Consider the following 23,520-nt stretch of genomic DNA (forward strand, 5'->3'; position numbering starts at 1 on the left):
ACCTATGAATCTTGGTCCACCGACCTTTCTTTGGAGGGTATATAAATGCCGGCCCTTGGGCTCGCTGTCCCAACTCTTCTGCCACACATCTATCATAATGGTGTTCATCTTACATTTGGCTTCACCCACCTCTCCCGGTCGTACTGTCTGAACTAACTTGACTGTGTATCAGGGTTCCCCAACTGGCGGCCCCCGCGGGTGGTTTATTTTTTTAGTTGTATTGTTTGCATATCGTTGTATTCTAAATGTGTGTGACTGTCCTTGTCTATCAGTGTATCAGTGTTTTGTTACTTGTCATGTTGTGTGTTTTTTTTTTTTTGTGTGGACCCCAGGAAGAGTAGCTGCTGCTTCCGCAAGAGCTAATGGGGATCCAAAAAAACAAACAACAGCTAAATGCCATTGTTCGGCCCAACGCGGTATTCAGAAAATCCATCATGGGGGAAGTTACGTACTGTGGTGTATTCCTTTTTATGAAAATGTATGCACAATTAAATCATTATACAGTATAAACGTGTTATTTAATTGTAAGACCTTTTTTACAGTTGATCTAGTGTCTGTAGCTTAAACTGTTGAAGAGCTGTACCATTTTGAAAACCAAAATAGCCTGCCATTGACAGACATGTTGTTTTTATGCAATTCCAAATAGTGGCAGGACTTGTGTTTATTATCAGACCTTCCGGAAAAAAAACCCCTTGGAAATAAATACAAAAACATATGTTTTAAGTGAAATATTAGCTTTTGTCTGAAGCCGGAAAAAGACCTTCTCTCAAACAGCCTAATACATACTCTACATACTCTACATTCATGTACTTTGTAAAGTAAACGTGTTTTTTCATGTAAGATATAATCCCATTCCACTCATTGTGTATTACATGAAAAAACACGTTTACGTTACCAAGTACATTTAATGTGCTAAACCCTCTCTAAGAGTGTGTATTAAGCTCTTTCAGAGGTTTGAATCCTAAATCAACCCCATCCAATGTGAGTACATCCTGTTGTTGAAGTACAGTAGATCAACAAAGCTACATACAGTACTCTAGCAGTAGTCAAGCTGCTTATGCTGAAAAACCCTGTTAGTGCATAGGTCAAATTTAGCTTTAGAATTTTCTGTATTTTCCGGGCCTCATAAAAAAGCTTATATTTCACTTAAAACAAAGTTGTTTGTATTAATAGGCTCAGTTTATAGGATTCAGCTATTTTATAGGCTTTCTATAACCTAGTAGCCAAGCCTACTTGGTCAGATTAGCTTGGTGTTGGAATTTGGCTCTCTGTTCAGACTCCTCTCCGGACATCTAACTAAAGTCATGAGTTTGTGGAGGTTACCTAGGCTACTCTGTGTTGGATTGTACAATACCTGCCCTCCTCTGTATTATGTGTATCCCTTTGATGAAGAGAAGTGTACTCTCTTCTGAAAGATATAGACACACCGCTGAATCACTGTCTGAAGCCCACCACAGTAGCCCACGTCACGTGATCATCTAGACCTGCTGCAGCTAATGGCAGAAGTTATACCAGTGAATCACAGCGAGTAAAGGAAGATAACGTATTCAAAGATATGGTGCCTGAGCTAGTACCTAAAGCACTAGTGAACAGAGAACAGAGAAGTCCACTAGCCTGGTCCCAGATCTGTTTGTGCGGTCTTGTCTTGGTTGACAATTACCATAGGATGGGCTATACAAAGAGATCCTGTTAAAATAGTATTATAATTTCCTAATTCTTTTGGGGCTATACAGCACAAGCACACCTAGGACCAGGCTGGGAAAAAAAACACCTCACTGGCTCACTACTAGAGGTCTTTTTGGACCCCGTTCTGAAATGGACCTGGGGCTTTCCCACCCGGACCTGATATGCATAAATATATATCTTTTTTAAATAGAGACCCGTTCCGAACGGACCCGAGGACAACTAAACCCGTTCCGTATAGACCTAGTCGGATCCAGACCAGGTCTGATCCGAGTGAGTAAAGCCATTTTTTAAGCTACTTTATTAGCCGGAGCATATAATGCTCGAGAGGAGGGACAGGGAGGCAGAAGTGCCACTCTAGCTGGCTGGGGAGGGGCCGTACTGTGAGCAGGGAGGGAGAGACGAGAGACGGTAACCAACCATGCCGACCTGCCCTATAGTAGACTATTAGCTGCGATAGCTAGGTTATTTATCATAAAATATGATTACGTAGTACCTATCTTGACTGCATCAAACCTGGAGAAGCTAGTCAAGCTAGCTAACGTTAGCTAGTTAGGCTCATTGAGGCTGGAGTGCGTGCGCATTCTCATCCTACAGTTACACACAACAACGACTCCGTTCAGAATATAAAGTAGCAGCCTTCCTGTTGGCTCTTGGTCATTGTAGCCTGTCCTTTAACTTTGAATTCCATCTTCCATTGATTAGATATCTTCTAACTTATATGACTGTAGCCTATTGCCCCTTTGATGACTTCTGATTGGCAGACAACAACAAGCTACATGCTCCAGTCCGGTGAAAAGCAAGAGAAGCAGCATAAATGATTACATTTCTCTCTCTCTCTCTCTCTCTTATCTCTCTTGCCTACCTGCCTGCCTGCCTGCCTGCCTACCTGCCTGCCTGCCTGCCTGCCTGCCTGCCTGCATAAATACATACCTGAAACCTGTGACAATCATATCCGTCCCGTGACATTATTTTGAATTCTGGATCCGGACCTGCTCGGGTCTCGGTTATTCGGGTACAGATGGATCCGTGAAGGCCTCTACTCACTACCTGTTCTGTGGTTCCCTAGGTGATGAGTTGGAGCGTCTGATTGGATCACTATCTGTTCTGTTGTTCCCTAGGTGATGAGTTGGAGTCCCTGATTGGATCACTATCTGTTCTGTTGTTCCCTAGGTGATGAGTTGGAGCGTCTGATTGGATCACTATCTGTTCTGTTGTTCCCTAGGTGATGAGTTGGAGCGTCTGATTGGATCACTATCTGTTCTGTTGTTCCCTAGGTGATGAGTTGGAGTACCTGCGGCCCAACATTTACCGTAATGTAGCTCGTCAGCTGAACATCACCGTTGCGTCTGAGAGCGTGGTGTCTGATGCCTTCCTGGCTGTGGCTGCAGAGATCTTCTCCACCGGTAGGGCAATGCCTATTCACTACTACACCAGTAGGACTATACCTATTCACTACTACACCAGTAGGACTATACCTATTCACTACTACACCAGTAGGACTATACCTATTCACTACTACACCAGTAGGACTATGCCTATTCACTACTACACCAGTAGGACTATACCTATTCACTACTACACCAGTAGGACTATACCTATTCACTACTACACCAGTAGGACTATACCTATTCACTACTACACCAGTAGGACTATACCTATTCACTACTACACCAGTAGGACTATACCTATTCACTACTACACCAGTAGGACTATGCCTATTCACTACTACACCAGTAGGACTATACCTATTCACTACTACACCAGTAGGACTATACCTATTCACTACTACACCAGTAGGACTATACCTATTCACTACTACACCAGTAGGACTATACCTATTCACTACTACACCAGTAGGACTATACCTATTCACTACTACACCAGTAGGACTATACCTATTCACTGCTACACCAGTAGGACTATACCTATTCACTGCTACACCAGTAGGACTATACCTATTCACTACTACACCAGTAGGACTATGCCTATTCACTACTACACCAGTAGGACTATACCTATTCACTACTACACCAGTAGGACTATACCTATTCACTACTACACCAGTAGGACTATGCCTATTCACTACTACACCAGTAGGACTATACCTATTCACTGCTACACCAGTAGGACTATACCTATTCACTACTACACCAGTAGGACTATACCTATTCACTACTACACCAGTAGGACTATGCCTATTCACTACTACACCAGTAGGACTATACCTATTCACTGCTACACCAGTAGGACTATACCTATTCACTACTACACCAGTAGGACTATACCTATTCACTACTACACCAGTAGGACTATACCTATTCACTACTACACCAGTAGGACTATACCTATTCACTACTACACCAGTAGGACTATACCTATTCACTACTACACCAGTAGGACTATACCTATTCACTACTACACCGGTAGGGCAATGCCTATTCACTACTACACCACTAGGACTATGCCTATTCACTACTACACCAGTAGGACTATACCTATTCACTACTACACCAGTAGGACTATACCTATTCACTACACACCAGTAGGACTATGCCTATTCACTACTACACCAGTAGGACTATACCTATTCACTACTACACCAGTAGGACTATACCTATTCACTACTACACCAGTAGGACTATACCTATTCACTACTACACCAGTAGGACTATACCTATTCACTACTACACCGGTAGGGCAATGCCTATTCACTACTACACCACTAGGACTATGCCTATTAACTACTACACCAGTAGGACTATACCTATTCACTACTACACCAGTAGGACTATACCTATTCACTACTACACCAGTAGGACTATGCCTATTCACTACTACACCAGTAGGACTATGCCTATTCACTACTACACCAGTAGGACTATACCTATTCACTACTACACCACTAGGACTATACCTATTCACTACTACACCGGTAGGGCAATGCCTATTCACTACTACACCACTAGGACTATGCCTATTCACTACTACACCAGTAGGACTATACCTATTCACTACTACACCAGTAGGACTATACCTATTCACTACTACACCAGTAGGACTATACCTATTCACTACTACACCACTAGGACTATACCTATTCACTACTACACCACTAGGACTATACCTATTCACTACTACACCAGTAGGACTATGCCTATTCACTACTACACCAGTAGGACTATACCTATTCACTACTACACCAGTAGGGCAATGCCTATTCACTACTACACCACTAGGACTATGCCTATTCACTACTACACCAGTAGGACTATACCTATTCACTACTACACCAGTAGGACTATACCTATTCACTACTACACCAGTAGGACTATGCCTATTCACTACTACACCAGTAGGACTATACCTATTCACTACTACACCAGTAGGACTATACCTATTCACTACTACACCAGTAGGACTATACCTATTCACTACTACACCGGTAGGGCAATGCCTATTCACTACTACACCACTAGGACTATGCCTATTCACTACTACACCACTAGGACTATACCTATTCACTACTGCACCAGTAGGACTATGCCTATTCACTACTGCACCAGTAGGACTATACCTATTCACTACTACACCACTAGGACTATACCTATTCACTACTACACCACTAGGACTATACCTATTCACTACTACACCAGTAGGACTATGCCTATTCACGACTACACCACTAGGACTATACCTATTCACTACTACACCAGTAGGACTATACCTATTCACTACTACACCAGTAGGACTATACCTATTCACTACTACACCAGTAGGACTATACCTACTATACCTATTCACTACTACACCAGTAGGACTATACCTATTCACTACTACACCAGTAGGACTATACCTATTCACTACTACACCAGTAGGACTATACCTATTCACTACTACACCAGTAGGACTATACCTATTCACTACTACACCAGTAGGACTATACCTATTCACTACTACACCAGTAGGACTATACCTATTCACTACTACACCAGTAGGACTATACCTATTCACTACTACACCAGTAGGACTATACCTATTCACTACTACACCAGTAGGACTATACCTATTCACTACTACACCAGTAGGACTATACCTATTCACTACTACAACAGTAGGACTATGCCTATTCACTACTACACCAGTAGGACTATGCCTATTCACTACTACACCAGTAGGACTATACCTATTCACTACTACACCAGTAGGACTATGCCTATTCACTACTACACCAGTAGGACTATGCCTATTCACTACTACACCAGTAGGACTATACCTATTCACTACTACACCAGTATGACTATACCTATTCACTACTACACCAGTAGGACTATACCTATTCACTACTACACCAGTAGGACTATACCTATTCACTACTACACCAGTAGGACTATACCTATTCACTACTGCACCAGTAGGACTATACCTATTCACTACTACACCAGTAGGACTATACCTATTCACTACTACACCAGTAGGACTATACCTATTCACTACTACACCAGTAGGACTATACCTATTCACTACTACACCAGTAGGACTATACCTATTCACTACTGCACCAGTAGGACTATACCTATTCACTACTACACCAGTAGGACTATGCCTATTCACTACTACACCACTAGGACTATACCTATTCACTACTACACCAGTAGGACTATACCTATTCACTACTACACCAGTAGGACTATGCCTATTCACTACTACACCAGTAGGACTATACCTATTCACTACTACACCACTAGGACTATACCTATTCACTACTACACCACTAGGACTATACCTATTCACTACTACACCAGTAGGACTATACCTATTCACTACTACACCAGTAGGACTATACCTATTCACTACTGCACCAGTAGGACTATACCTATTCACTACTACACCAGTAGGACTATACCTATTCACTACTGCACCAGTAGGACTATACCTATTCACTACTACACCAGTAGGACTATACCTATTCACTACTACACCAGTAGGACTATACCTATTCACTACTACACCAGTAGGACTATACCTATTCACTACTACACCAGTAGGACTATACCTATTCACTACTGCACCAGTAGGACTATACCTATTCACTACTACACCAGTAGGACTATGCCTATTCACTACTACACCACTAGGACTATACCTATTCACTACTACACCAGTAGGACTATACCTATTCACTACTACACCAGTAGGACTATACATATTCACTACTACACCAGTAGGACTATACCTATTCACTACTACACCACTAGGTCTATACCTATTCACTACTACACCAGTAGGACTATACATATTCACTACTACACCAGTAGGACTATACCTATTCACTACTACACCACTAGGACTATACCTATTCACTACTACACCAGTAGGACTATACCTATTCACTACTACACCACTAGGACTATACCTATTCACTACTACACCAGTAGGACTATACCTATTCACTACTACACCACTAGGACTATACCTATTCACTACTACACCAGTAGGACTATACCTATTCACTACTACACCAGTAGGGCAATACCTATTCACTACTACACCAGTAGGACTATACCTATTCACTACTACACCAGTAGGACTATACCTATTCACTACTACACCAGTAGGACTATACCTATTCACTACTACACCAGTAGGACTATACCTATTCACTACTACACCAGTAGGACTATACCTATTCACTACTACACCAGTAGGACTATACCTATTCACTACTACACCACTAGGACTATACCTATTCACTACTACACCAGTAGGACTATACCTATTCACTACTACACCAGTAGGTCTATACATATTCACTACTACACCAGTAGGACTATACCTATTCACTACTACACCAGTAGGACTATACCTATTCACTGCTACACCAGTAGGACTATACCTATTCACTGCTACACCAGTAGGACTATACCTATTCACTACTACACCAGTAGGACTATACCTATTCACTACTACACCAGTAGGACTATACCTATTCACTGCTACACCAGTAGGACTATACCTATTCACTACTACACCAGTAGGACTATACCTATTCACTACTACACCAGTAGGACTATACCTATTCACTACTACACCAGTAGGACTATACCTATTCACTACTACACCAGTAGGACTATACCTATTCACTGCTACACCAGTAGGACTATACCTATTCACTACTACACCAGTAGGACTATACCTATTCACTGCTACACCAGTAGGACTATACCTATTCACTACTACACCAGTAGGACTATACCTATTCACTACTACACCAGTAGGACTATACCTATTCACTACTACACCAGTAGGACTATACCTATTCACTACTACACCAGTAGGACTATACCTATTCACTACTACACCAGTAGGACTATACCTATTCACTACTACACCAGTAGGACTATACCTATTCACTACTACACCAGTAGGACTATACCTATTCACTACTACACCACTAGGACTATACCTATTCACTACTACACCAGTAGGACTATACCTATTCACTACTACACCAGTAGGACTATACCTATTCACTACTACACCAGTAGGACTATACCTATTCACTACTACACCAGTAGGACTATACCTATTCACTACTACACCAGTAGGACTATACCTATTCACTACTACACCAGTAGGACTATACCTATTCACTACTACACCACTAGGACTATACCTATTCACTACTACACCAGTAGGACTATACCTATTCACTACTACACAACTAGGACTATACCTATTCACTCACTACTACACCAGTAGGTCTATACATATTCACTCACTACTACACCAGTAGGACTATACCTATTCACTACTACACCAGTAGGACTATGCCTATTCACTACTACACCAGTAGGACTATACCTATTCACTACTACACCAGTAGGACTATACCTATTCACTACTACACCAGTAGGACTATACCTATTCACTACTACACCAGTAGGACTATACCTATTCACTACTACACCAGTAGGACTATACCTATTCACTACTACACCACTAGGACTATACCTATTCACTACTACACCACTAGGACTATACCTATTCACTACTACACCACTAGGACTATACCTATTCACTACTACACCAGTAGGACTATACCTATTCACTACTACACCAGTAGGACTATACCTATTCACTACTACACCAGTAGGACTATACCTATTCACTACTACACCACTAGGACTATACCTATTCACTACTACACCAGTAGGACTATACCTATTCACTACTACACCAGTAGGACTATCACTACTACACCAGTAGGACTATACCTATTCACTACTACACCAGTAGGACTATACCTATTCACTACTACACCACTAGGACTATACCTATTCACTAATACACCGGTAGGACTATACCTATTCACTACTACATCGGTAGGACTATACCTATTCACTACTACACCAGTAGGACTATACCTATTCACTGCTACACCAGTAGGTCTATACCTCTCTGACAACAAGCCTGGGGCAAACAAACAATTGCACATTTTACATGACCTGTGTTGACTCGGATATGATCTGTTCAGCATTATGGTTCCATCTACTATCTACAGTATGGTGGATTCATAACCAGGCCAGCTCAACTTGGTTTGCCTTTGCTCGGTTCGGCTTAGTAGTGTGAAAAAACCTGAAATGTATGGACGACACTACACTGGTTATAATGTATCTGCGTTGTAACATGATGCCAGTGGCAATGTTGGCACAGAGTTATTGTATTGTGGCAAATATTAGCAAGAATATTCATGGCAAAGAGAAGTAAGCAAGCACAGAGGATGTCGAGGGCCTATTAGCAGTGTGCTTTGTTTGGAAAAGGAGGAACTAGTGGATTCATTATCAATCAAACAGAAGATATTTCAACTTTGGGAGCACAAGCTTGACTCACTTTAAGGAAGACCAGCTCTCAGTATTGTGTGTTACCATTATTTTACCACTCTTTAAAATGATTTACTGACGGGGGGGCAAAGCATAGTTCTGTGGGAGAAGGTAGAAATAGACCACTGCTGACATTTTTATACACATTCAGTCTTTGCTGTCTTTCAATTTAAATACTCTGAGCAACCTGGAGCGTGTAGAGTAGAGATTGAGACTTAGCCATGAGACTGTGGAAGACCGAACGCTCATTCCCCCTGGAGCCTGGAAAATGTATTCTTGCCATGGCTCTGGGCTCATATTCACAAAATTAGGAGTGCTGATGTATAGTCAGTTTTGCCTTTTTAGAGGGTCTTCACAATTATTCGACTTTTCGCCAAAATACCCTCGGCTACACATATTTCTACTAAACGTGTCACGTCTTGACCACTACCTCCAGATGTAGCGCACGACACTCGCCCGAAAGCTGCCCCCCCTCTAAACAGGGCAGTGTAAACTAAATTGTATAGTTGAGCCAACAATCTTACAGTAAAAATTGCAATAGCAGAGCAATGTTTTTTTAAACATCTGAAATATAGACTTTTACCTTATTTTTTTTAGACTTGTTTTCAGTTGCAATTTGCTTTTACCTTATATAGGCCTAATGACTTACACGATATTGATCAAATGAAGTCTGTTTTTTTTTCTAAGGTAACTTTTAATATGCTAGTGTCAGCCTAAGAGCTCCTATCTAGCTACGGTTCAGCTTAAGGTCAGCCTTCAGCTAACAGCCAGCACGTTGATGTGAGACGGATGAAGAAATTATTTTTGTTTAGCTAGCTAGCTAGCTCGCTAACATTACCTAGCTGTGTAGCCTAGCTAATATTATAATATGAATAACAGCGTATGATAACGTTACTGTACTTTTACATTCGTATGGGGGGGTAAACGTTCATTATTGATATGCTAATGTTACTTGATCATGAAGCATGTTGTTAGCTAGCTGGCTAGCAGGAGTTAGCTAGCTGTGTATTGTCAGCTAATTTAATGTTTACGGACGAGAAAATAGACCCTTTAGTTTTCTGCACATGCTTGTGAATTGTTGCATTATTCAAGAGTGAAATATGGTTTGGTTGCGTTATTCAATAGTGTAATGTTTTAAAAGAAAAGTTCAGATAGCTCGGATTATTAAATAGTTAGTGCTTAGTGGCTAGTGGCTACTGTGATATTTATGGTCATTGAGCTGCGGACCCAGAATGTCGCGTAGCCAGGCACAATGAAAGGTAAGACGAGGATGTCATGTGAATTGAAAAGTAGAAATCTCTTTAAGCACTTCGCTTCAGACTCTTCTTCATCTCTCGTAGTGGGAATAGGGCCTTAGATCACAATGAATCACATGGACAGGGGGGGACCAGGGCCCGTATTCACAAAGCATCTCGGAGTAGGAGTGCTGATCCAGGCTCAGGGACCGTATCCACAAAGTTTTCCTTTTGGATCACAATTAATACGATTATTCGTAAATCAATCGTATTAATTGTGATCCAAAAGGAAAACTGATTCTAGATCGGCACTTTGTGGATACGGGCCCTGAGCCTGGATCAGCACTCCTATACTCTGAGACGATTGATACATACGGCCCCTGGTCGGGTGGGTCTCCTCCTGTCAGACTCGGAATGGAACTGGTCGAGGGGAAGAATTCTGGAGCCAATATTCGGTTAGAATATGACAACCAGGAGCCTGGAAGCTGTGACTTCTAGACTGTAGATTCATTCCTGTTGCTGCTCTGCTCTCCCATCAGAACAGAACTGGTAGAGGGCTGAACTCTAGACTGGCCCATATTAGGTTAGAAAATGCCCATGCCAGAGGTAATTACAGATTACAGACTGTTCTGTTAGGCCCCACCCAGCCCAGGGAGTTCACTCCACGACTTGAACAGCCTTCTCCAGAGCAATTCCCTACAATCCCCACCCTGCTACAGTAACATAACCCAATTTAAAGGGGCAATTAAAGGGATAGTTTGACATTTTGGCAATTAAGCACTTTTTTTCTACTTACCGAGAGTCCGATGAATTCATGGCTACCATTTTATATGTCTCTGCGTGCAGTTTGAAGGACGTTGAAGGTAGTTTCTGGAGCCATCGCTAAATAACTAACTAACTAACTAACTAACTAACTAACTAACTAATGGGAAGTCTACAAGAGCAGCTAGCATGTTAGAAAAAAAGGGGCTTAAAAGGGATAAGTGGAAAAAAAGGGTATAGTTGCCAAAATGTCGAAGTTTCCCTTTAAGGAGCGGCAACTCAAGGGCAAACATCAGTTGCGTGTTCCAAAAGGTACCCTATTCCCTTTAGAGTGCACTACTTTAGACCAGCCCATAGGGAATGAGGAGCCATTTATGGATGCACCCTTAACTGAATGTACTGTCTGAAATGTCTGAAGTGTTCTTCTGAGAACCATAACTGTGGTTTTAAGCAGACAGGCATACAGTAAGTGGCTACAACAGGATGGTGAAATGAGATCATATCTGTATTCTGGGCATCCTGTTAGTAGGAAGAAAAGCTGCAGAGCCTTTCATAAAGCTTTCTCCTGTATTGAACCACACAGGGCAGGTCATTTTTATAACAGGCTTATCAGAACTGGACCAGGTCCATTCAGTCCTGTTGTTAATCTGCTGTTGACCCACAGTGCCTTGCAAAAGTATTCATCCCCCTTGCCGTTTTTCCTATTTTGTTGCATTACAACCTGTAATTTGAATAGATTTTTACTTGGATTTCATGTAATGGACATACACAAAATAGTCCAAATTGGTGAAGTGAAATGAAAAAAATAACTTGTTTCAAAAAATACATAATGGAAAAGTGGTGCGAGCATATGTATTCACCCCCTTTGCTATGAAGCCCCTAAATAAGATCTGGTGCAACCAATTACCTTCAGAAGTCACATAATTAGTTAAATAAAGTCCACCTGTGTGCAATCTAAGTGTCACATGATCTGTCACATGATCTCAGTTTTTTATATATATACACCTGTTCTGAAAGGCCCCAGAGTCTGCAACACCACTAAGCAAGGTGCACCACCAAGCAAGCGGGTCAGGGACAAAGTTGTGGAGAAGTACAGATTAGGGTTGGGTTATAAAAAAATATCAGAAACTTTGAACATCCCACGGATGGAAAGAATATGGCACCAAAGATGACCCTGAAGGAGCTGCAAAGCCCCACAGCGGAGATTGGAGTATCTGTCCATAGGACCACTTTAAGCCGTACACTCCACAGAGCTGGCCTTTACGGAAGAGTGGCCAGAAAAAAGCCATTGCTTAAAGAAAAAAATAAGCAAACACATTTGGTGTTCGCCAAAAGGCATGTGGGAGACTCCCCAAAAATATGGAAGAAAGTACTCTGGTCAGAAGAGACTAAAATTGAGCTTTTTGGCCATCAAGGAAAACGCTATGTCTGGCGCAAACCCAACACCTCTCATCACCCCGAGAAAACCATCCCCACAGTGAAACATGGTGGTGGCAGCATCATGCTGTGGGGATGTTGTAGCTCATTTGGTAGAGCATGGCGCTTGCAACGCCAGGGTTGTGGGTTCGATTCCCACGGGGGCCCAGTATGAAAAATGTATGCATTCACTAACTGTAAGTCGCTCTGGATAAAAGCATCTGCTAAATTACAAAAAAATAAATAATATTCATCGGCAGGGACTGGGAAACTGGTCAGAATTGTTGGATGGTGCTAAATACAGGGAAATTCTTGACGGAAACCTGTTTCAGTCTTCCAGAGATTTGAGACTGGGACAGAGGTTCACCTTCCAGCAGGACAATGACCCTAAGCATACTGCTAAAGCAACACTTGAGAAGGTTTAAAGGGAAACATTTAAATGTCTTGGAATGGCCTAGTCAAAGCCCAGACCTTAATCCAATTGAAAATCTGTGGTATGACTTAAAGATTGCTGTACACCAGCAGAACCCATCCAACTTGAAGGAGCTGGAGCAGTTTTGCCTTGAAGAATGGTCAATAATCCCAATGGCTAGATGTGCCAACCTTATAGAGACATAGCCCAAGAGACTTGCAGCTGTAATTGCTGCAAAAGGTGGCTCTACAAAGTATTGACTTTTGGAGTGTCTCTCACTGTTCAAATAAACCTACAATTAAAATTATAGACTGATCATGTCTTTGTCAGTGGGCAAACGTACAAAATCAGCAGGGGATCAAATACTTTTTTCCCTCATTGTATAGCTATACTAATCATAGTCTAGTTGTGTTGACACTGTCCCATTCTGTCAGGGAATGACTGTTGAATCCATGACGTTGGACTTAAACCTTGTATTTCACAGAGTCCATTACATTGTCAGTTGATTATATTACATTTTCAGAACACTAGAACTATTTGTTTGGATGATAAAGAAGTGAGAAATCCTTTTATGTTACTTAGAACTGAAATGAGCTTATTTGGACAAAGGAATGAGACTGTGCTTGGAACTATTCAGTCCTCATAGCCAGAAGACCTTACCATAAATGGTAGTGTACTAGATAAAATCCTTACTGAAAACAAATGCTTCAAGTTTGATTAATGTCTGAGCTAGTAAGGATTTAGTATAACCCTTTTAGAGATCGCCTGGCTGTTTCTGGTGTATCGGTGCTGTCTTGTTCACGGGCAGTTGGACATGCTGCTGAATGCCTGGCTGCTGATTCTATTTGCATCTCTCTCTCTCTCTCTCTCTCTTGCTCTCTCTCTCTCTCCCTCTCTCTCTCTCTCTCTCTCTCTCTCTCTCTCTCTCTCTCTCTCTCCCCTCTCTCTCTCTCTCTCTCTCTCCCTCTCACTGTCTTTCCCTCTCTCTCTCTCTCTCTCCCCCCGCCCCCCCTCTCTCTCTCTCTGCCCCCCTTCACTGAAGGAGTTCCTGGCAGAGATGCAGTCAGCTCCTCAAACACACTCGGCTCCCTCTGGCAGACAGGGAGCTCAGACAGGCAGGCAGGCAGACTGACAGACAGGGAGCTCAGACAGGCAGGCAGACAGGGAGCTCAGACAGACAGACAGGCAGGCAGACAGGGAGCTCAGACAGGCAGGCAGACAGGGAGCACAGACAGGCAGGCAGGCAGGCGGACAGGGAGCTCAGACAGGCAGGCAGGCAGGAAGACTGACAGACAGGGAGCTCAGACAGGCAGGCAGACAGGGAGCTCAGGCAGGCAGGCAGACAGGGAGCTCAGACAGGCAGGCAGGCAGGAAGACTGACAGACAGGGAGCTCAGACAGGCAGGAAGACAGGGAGCTCAGGCAGGCAGGCAGACAGGGAGCTCAGACAGGCAGGCAGGCAGGAAGACTGACAGACAGGGAGCTCAGACAGGCAGGCAGACAGGGAGCTCAGACAGACAGACAGGCAGGCGGACAGGGAGCTCAGACAGGCAGGCAGGCAGGAAGACTGACAGACAGGGAGCTCAGACAGGGAGCTCAGACAGACAGACAGGCAGGCAGACAGGGAGCTCAGACAGACAGACAGGCAGGCGGACAGGGAGCTCAGACAGGCAGGCAGGCAGGAAGACTGACAGACAGGGACCTCAGACAGACAGGCAGACAGACAGACAGGGACCTCAGACAGACAGACAGACAGACAGACAGACAGACAGACAGACAGACAGACAAGCAGAAAGACAGACAGACAGGGAGCTCAGACAGGAAAGCAGAAAGACAGACAGGCGGCTCAGACAGACAGGGAGCTCAGAGAGACAGACAGGGAGCTCAGACAGACAGGGAGCTCAGAGAGACAGACAGGTCGTGCAGACAGGCAGGCAGACAGACGGGGAGCTCAGAGAGACAGACAGGGAGTGCAGACAGGCAGGCAGACAGATAGACGGGGAGCTCAGAAATTCACTGCTTTGTCATGCATCCTTCAGGCAGCATGATCATGTAGAACCCAAACCATGATCTCATGTCATTGCTATACAGTCTCCGTATTATATATGAATAATTTTACATTATCCATTTTGTAATAAACTTAAATGAAATGGTAAATAAAAAAGGTTTACATTTGACACTGTTAAGAGTATTGAAATGTGTGGGAAGGGGTGACCTTATGACCTCATGCCTGAAGACAGCTTGACTGACTCAAGACTGCATTCAGTCAATATTGGAGAGCGAGTGTCTGCACCGTTAATCATGCTGGAGGTGTATGTAATGGGTCTGGTGCTGGAGGTTTATGTAATGGGTCTGGTGCAGGAGGTTTATGTAATGGGTCTGGTGCTGGAGGTTTATGTAATGGGTCTGTTGCAGGAGGTTTATGTAATGCGTCTGGTGTCTGAGTCTCTGTCTGCGTCTCTCCTCAGGTATAACGTGGGGGAAGGTGGTGTCCCTGTACGCGGTGGCGGGTGCCCTGGCGGTGGACTGCGTGCGCCATGGTCACCCAGCCATGGTCCACACCATCGTAGACTGCATGGGGGAGTTTGTCCGCAAGAGCCTGCTCTCCTGGTTGAAGAGGAGAGGAGGATGGGTAAGAGTTTCTATGCTCACCACTCCATGGTTTCACCCATAGACATCGCATTGCTAAAATGAAAAGCCCATCAGACAACCGCAATTTGACCGAATAAATATGGGTACACTCAGTATGGCTGACTTGGTATTCAAATCAAATCACATTTTATTTGTCACATGCGCCGAATACAACAGGTGTAGACCTTACCGTGAAATGCTTACTTACAAGCCCTTAACCAACAACGCAGTTCAGTTAAGAAAATATTTACTAAATAAGTTTAAAAAATAAAATATAAAAGTAACACAATAAAATAACAATAACGAGGCTATATACAGGGGGTAACGGTACCGAGTCAATGTGCGGGGGTACAGGTTAGTCGAGGTAATTTGTACATGTAGGTAGGGGTAAGGTGACTATACATAGATAATAAACAGCGAGTAGCAGCAGTGTAAAAACAAAGGGGGGGGTCGTCAATGTAAATAGTCTGGGTGGCCATTTGATTAATTGTTCAGCAGTCTTATGGCTTGGGGGTAGAAGCTGTTAAGAAGCCTTTTGGACCTAGACTTAGCGCTCCGGTACCGCTTGCCGTGCGGTAGCAGAGAGAACAGTCTATGACTAGAGTGGCTGGAGTCTTTGACAATTTATAGGACCTTCCTCTGACACCGCCTGGTATATAGGTCCTGGATGGCAGGGAGCTTGGCCCCAGTGATGTACTGGGCCGTACGCACTACCCTCTGTAGCGCCTTGCGGTCGGATGCCGAGCAGGTAAACAGTGGATGTACGTATATGGTTTCACCATCATGGTGGTCTGTGTCTCTGCAGCGGGGAAGGCGGTTGAGGGAAGAGGGGTTGACTGCTGATATTGCTCAGACCTCACTGCCTTGTGGGAATGTTTACCTTTCATATAATGTGGGTCTACAGCAGGTCCTGTCAGTGGTATGTGTAGCATGGATACTAGTCGGAACCCTAACCCTGCCAGTGGTATGGGGCTAGAACATGCAAGTTAGGAAACACAAAGAGAAGTTACATTGCTCAGCTTTGACCTCTTAGTAACAGGCCTGTGGTTCAGTGATTGACTAAAGTCTGCGCCGCCTCCCGTGGTTTGTTTTAGTATAGGTTATGTGTTGATAATGGATATGTGCTACTTTAACACAGAATTGTACACACATGATTGATGTCCTAGATGACAGACTCAGTACTAAGACGGTGTACAGTAAAAATGTCTGAACTCTTAGAAAAAAGGGTTCCAAAAGTGTTCTTTGGCTGAACCCTTTTCGTTTCCAGGTAGAACCCTTTTGGGTTCTTCCTGGAACCAAAAGGTGTTCTTCAAAAGGGTTATCCTATGGGGACAGCCGAAGAACCCTTTTAGATTCTAGATAGCAGAGAGTCTGTACAGATACGTTCTGCATGACTATGACGGCTGTACGTGTTCCTATGTTTGTTTATATTTTGAGTCAGACTGCCTGCAGTACATACGGTACCGGTCAAAAGTTTGGACACACCTAAGAGTTTTTCTTTACATTTACATTTTCTACATTGTAGAATAATAGTGAAGACATCAAAACTATGAAATAACACATATGGAATCATGTAGTAAGAGAATGCCAAGAGTGTGCAAAGCTGTCATCAAGGCAAATGGTGGCTATTTGAAGAATCTCAAATCTCAAATTATATTTAGATTTGTGTAACACTTTTTTGGTTACTACATGTGTTATTTCATAGTTTTGATGTCTTCACTCTTATTCTACAATGTAGAACATAGTAAAAACTCTTGAATGAGTAGGTGTTCTAAAACTTTTGACCCGGTAGTGTATGTCATGGACTTTCCCATACCCACCAATCAGGTCTGTCCTGAACGTGTCCATCACAGCCTCAAGGTGTCCGCTGAGAGAATAGCTCAATAAAACTGAGGCAAAGAAGAGCCTGAACACAACACAATCATGACAGTGCAAAACAAAACTCCCTGCTCTGTACGTGGTAGAAAGGCAGGGTGTTTTGCTAACTCAAGGCTTTCTCCTCAAAGCATGAGGTGTCTGTAATAGCTATTTCTAAAAAACCAACATCCAGAAATGGAGTTGAATTTAATTAAGCCACTACTTTAAGAAACTCCAAAGAATGTCTCAATATAGTCGTGCTCTAGATAGAAAAGTGTGGTGCTCAACTGGTACTCAGAGCAGAGAGGAGGCAAGCAGCCGTGGCCTAAATCTGTGAGCTCGGTTGGCATAGCTTAAAAAGATCAACCAAGAATCCCTCTACAGCAGAGCTGGGGTTTAGCGTCCCAAATGGCACCCTATTCCCTATGTAGTGCACTACTTTAGACCAGAGAATGGCACCCTATTCCCTATGTAGTGCACTACATTAGACCAGAGAATGGCACCCTATTCCCTATGTAGTGCACTACATTAGACCAGAGAATGGCACCCTATTCCCTATGTAGTGCACTACTTTAGACCAGAGAATGGCACCCTATTCCCTATGTAGTGCACTACTTTAGACCAGAGAATGGCACCCTATTCCCTATGTAGTGCACTACATTCGGTCAGAACCCATAGGGTGCCATTTGGGACACAGCCTTGGAATGGCCCATTTGAAAGTTAAACACGCCAGATAATTAAAGATGTCTACGTGACCTAATCCCATCCCTCTGGCCCCATCTCTGCGGGTTACAGTTGAAACCAGAGGGGTGTACTATGTACGTAGCTAGATGTACCCAGGCTTTTTTTTTTTTTATTGACTAGCTTCAGTTAGCTTCACATTCCAGCTTAGGCTTCATATGTACTGTGACAGAAGATATTGATCTTCCGCCTGCCGCTAAATCTAGCAGGCTTGTGACTGTACGTGGCCAGTCGACCCCCAAACTATTCATTGAGACAATGCTGAAACATCAATCCATGGGCGAGTCAGTGCCACATTTTAGCTCCTTTTGTCTTGCTGACGTTGAGGGAGAGATTGTTGTCCTGGCATCACACTGAAGGGGACGATGATGCAATCTTTGTGAGACGGATGGAATCTGATTTCATTGGTCCTCAACTCGTGGCTCAGACACTTCATTCAGGATAAATGGAGTCAGCGCTGAGTAAACCTGCCCCGGAGCAGGTTAGTTCTGAAGCATTAGTTGCCATAGAAATGTACTTGGCTAAAAGGTGAGCCGCTGATTCATTGGGCTCCGACCTACTACACCTTTACATATCACACATTTAGTTGTGTGTGTGTGTGTGTGTGTGTGTGTGTGTGTGTGTGTGTGTGTGTGTGTGTGTGTGTATGAAATGTACAGTGCGTTCGGAAATAATTCAGACCCCTTGACTTTTTCCACATTTTGTTACGTTACAGCCTTATTCTAAAATTGATTAAATTGTATTTTTTCCCTCATCAATCTACACACAATACCCCATAATGACAAAGCAAAAAAATGGTTTTTATAATATTTTACAAATGTATTAAAAAAACAACAACTGAAATATCAAATTTCCATAAGCATTCAGCCCCTTTACTCAGTACTTTGTTGAAGCACCTTTGGCAGCGATTACAGCCTCGAGTCTTCTTGGGTATGACGCTACAAGCTTGGCACACCTGTATTTGGGGAGTTTCTCCCATTCTTCTCTGCAGATCCTCTCATGCTCTGTCAGGTTGGATGGGGAGCGTCACTGTGCTTAGGGCTGTGTGCTTAGGGTTGTTGTCCTGCTGCAAGGTGAACCTTCGCCCCAGTCTGAGGTCCTGAGCGCTCTGGACCAGGATTTCATCAAGGATCTCTCTGTACTTTGTCCCGTTCATCTTTCCCTCGATCCTGACTAGTCTCCCCTGCAGCTGAAAAACATCGACACAGCATGATACTGCCACCACCATGCTTTATCGTAGGGATGGTGCCAGGTTTCCTCCAGACGTGACGCTTGGCATTCAGGCCAAAGAGTTCAATCTTGTTTCTCATGGTCTGAGAGTCATTAGGTGCCTTTTGGCAAACTCCAAGCGGGCTGTCATGTGCCTTTTACTGAGAAGTGGCTTCCGTCTGGCCACTCTACCATAAAGGCCTGATTGGTGGAGTGCTGCAGAGATGGTTGTCTTCTGGAAGGTTCTCCCATCTCCACAGAGGAACTCTGGAGCTCTGTCAGAGTGACCATCAGGTTCTTGGTCACCTCCCTGACCAAGGCCCTTCTCTCCCGATTGCTAAGTTTGTCCTGGCGTCCAGCTCTATGAAGAATCTTGGCGGGTCCAAACTTCTTCCATTTAAGAATGATGGAGGCCACTGTGTTCTTGGGGACCTTCAATGATGCAGAAATTATTCGGTACCCTTCCCCAGATCTGTGCCTTGACACAATCCTGTCTAGGCGCTCTATGGATAATTCCTTCAACTTCATGGCTTGGTTTTTTCTCTGACATGCGCTGTCAACTGTGGGACCTTATATACAGTGGGGAAAAAAAGTATTTAGTCAGCCACCAATTGTGCAAGTTCTCCCACTTAAAAAGATGAGAGAGGCCTGTAATTTTCATCATAGGTACACGTCAACTATGACAGACAAATTGAGAAAAAAAAATCCAGAAAATCCCATTGTAGGATTTTTAATGAATTTATTTGCAAATTATGGTGGAAAATAAGTATTTGGTCACCTACAAACAAGCAAGATTTCTGGCTCTCACAGACCTGTAACTTCTTCTTTAAGAGGCTCCTCTGTCCTCCACTCGTTACCTGTATTAATGGCACCTGTTTGAACTTGTTATCAGTATAAAAGACACCTGTCCACAACCTCAAACAGTCACACTCCAAACTCCACAATGGCCAAGACCAAAGAGCTGTCAAAGGACACCAAAAACAAAATTGTAGACCTGCACCAGGCTGGGAAGACTGAATCTGCAATAGGTAAGCAGCTTGGTTTGAATAAATCAACTGTGGGAGCAATTATTAGGAAATGGAAGACATACAAGACCACTGATAATCTCCCTCGATCTGGGGCTCCACGCAAGATCTCACCCCGTGGGGTCAAAATGATCACAAGAACGGTGAGCAAAAATCCCAGAACCACACGGGGGACCTAGTGAATGACCTGCAGAGAGCTGGGACCAAAGTAACAAAGCCTACCATCAGTAACACACTACGCCGCCAGGGACTCAAATCCTGCAGTGCCAGACGTGTCCCCCTGCTTAAGCCAGTACATGTCCAGGCCCGTCTGAAGTGCATTTGGATGATCCAGAAGAGGATTGGGAGAATGTCATATGGTCAGATGAAACCAAAATATAACTTTTTGGTAAAAACTCAACTCGTCATGTTTGGAGGACAAAGAATGCTGAGTTGCATCCAAAGAACACCATACCTACTGTGAAGCATGGGGTTGGAAACATCATGCTTTGGGGCTGTTTTTCTGCAAAGGAACCAGGACGACTGATCCGTGTAAAGGAAAGAATGAATGGGGCCATGTATCGTGAGATTTTGAGTGAAACCCTCCTTCCATCAGCAAGGGCATTGAAGATGAAACGTGGCTGGGTCTTTCAGCATGACAATGATCCCAAACACACCGCCCGGGCAACGAAGGAGTGGCTTCGTAAGAAGCATTTCAAGGTCCTGGAGTGGCCTAGCCAGTCTCCAGATCTCAACCCCATAGAAAATCTTTGGAGGCAGTTGAAAGTCTGTGTTGCCCAGCGACAGCCCCAAAACATCACTGCTCTAGAGGAGATCTGCATGGAGGAATGGGCCAAAATACCAGCAACAGTGTGTGAAAACCTTGTGAAGACTTACAGAAAACGTTTGACCTGTGTCATTGCCAACAAAGGGTATATAACAAAAGTATTGAGAAACTTTTGTTATTGACCAAATACTTATTTTCCACCATCATATGCCAATAAATTCATTAAAAATCCTACAATGTGATTTTCTGGAAAAAAAATTCTCATTTTGTCTGTCACAGTTGACGTGTACCTATGATGAAAATTACAGGCCTCTCTCATCTTTTTAAGTGGGAGAACTTGCACAATTGGTGGCTGACTAAATACTTTTTTCCCCCACTGTAGACAGGTGTGTGCCTTTCCAAATCATGTCCAATCAATTTAATTTACCATAGGTGGACTCCAATTAAGTTGTAGAAACATCTCAAGGATGATCAATGGAAACAGGATGCACCTGAGCTCAATTTCGAGTCTCATATTAAAGGGTCTGAATACTTATGTAAATAAGGTATTTCCGGGTTTTTTTAAATAAATGTGCAAACATTTCAAAACCTGTTTTCGCTTCGTCATTATTGGGTATTGTGTATAGACTGATGAGGAAAAATTTATTTAATCAATTTTAGAATAAGGCTGTCACGTAACAAAATGTGGAAAAAGTCAAGGACTCTGAATACTTTCCGAACGGACTGTACCTGGCTAAAAGGTGAGCCACTTTAGTAGTACCGTCCCGAGTTGACCAAAGTTACCTCGCTAACTCCTCATACCAGGTGTGTAATATAGCCCTCTGGTTCCCCAAGACAGCTTGACCTGTCTTATCAGATTAGTATGGAACACAATGTGTTGTACAACGGGGGGGGGGGGAATGAGGTGCAGATTTATCCCAATTCTAGTCCTGGTCTTCTTTTGATAACATGCAGTTGCCATACTGTACATTTCACAGAAATGCTTAGGCACTGACAGGTTACATAAGCTGAAATCAGGAAATGTTGAAGTGGACTGGAGTTTGATGCAGTTAAAAAATTTTTTTTTTTACAAAAAAACAACATACCACAACATTGAGAAGGAAATGGCTGCACTATCAGATAGTTGAACCGTGTGTTGATGTAGCCTACTTAGTTAGTCTCAATTATGTATTCTTCCTCATTTCTTTCTCCTTATTGTGTGTTTTTATTGTCAGTCAAAACCTTTTGACCAATTGTCACAAGTGGTATTTTGAAATATGTGTTGTTAAGATGACAGTGTTTTGTTTGACTGGGGGCATACTTGCAGGCTGGCCACATTTCCTCCTACTTTTTTTCCGGACATGGTCAAAGTAAACATTTTTTTTTTTTTATGAACATTTTAACCTTGACCTCTAGTCTAGATAATATCTATTTGGATAGACCAGCATGTCTCAAACACATTTTGTAATATAATATAGTCCTGTTAATGCATGTAATTTATCTGTCATTCATTGGTTACAGACTAACTGTTAAAGGGTCCTTCCCTGTGTTAATGAAATCCATTGGTATATAGGGCATCCCTCAACTGCCTGTGACACTTTGACCTGTGAAATCATAAATGCCCAGCCTCTGTTCTGAGTTCCATGTCTGTTCTGACACTCCACCCTTCTCCTCATGGATTTAAAAGTATTGATTGCTGTAATCATTGGCTGGATGGAGTGTCCACCATTTGGTATATCCATGATGGGAAGTGTGCACATGCACAGTTTGGGAGAAGGTTGAAGAATTGGGGACTTAGGCTAGTATCTGATTGGGGGGAATGTATGCTAGTATCTGATTGACTGGGAATGTAGGCTAGTATCTGATTGGGGGGAATGTAGGCTAGTATCTGATTGGGGGGAATGTATGCTAGTATCTGATTG

At 43.1% G+C, this 23,520-nt stretch overlaps 1 protein-coding gene across 1 annotated transcript in view; it reads left to right on the plus strand.

Annotated features, from left to right (window-relative positions):
* LOC121577113 (bcl-2-related ovarian killer protein homolog A) overlaps window positions 1-23,520 on the plus strand; it is a 33,559-nt gene that overhangs the window by 8,029 nt on the left and 2,010 nt on the right. Inside the window, exons 2-3 of the mRNA XM_041890907.2 lie at window positions 2,961-3,089; window positions 15,859-16,022. Coding sequence (XP_041746841.1) covers window positions 2,961-3,089; window positions 15,859-16,022 — 293 coding nt within the window. The remainder of the gene's footprint in view (window positions 1-2,960; window positions 3,090-15,858; window positions 16,023-23,520) is intronic.

The sequence above is a fragment of the Coregonus clupeaformis genome, chromosome 11 (genome assembly GCF_020615455.1).
Source record: "Coregonus clupeaformis isolate EN_2021a chromosome 11, ASM2061545v1, whole genome shotgun sequence".
Taxonomy (NCBI): Eukaryota; Metazoa; Chordata; class Actinopteri; order Salmoniformes; family Salmonidae; genus Coregonus; species Coregonus clupeaformis.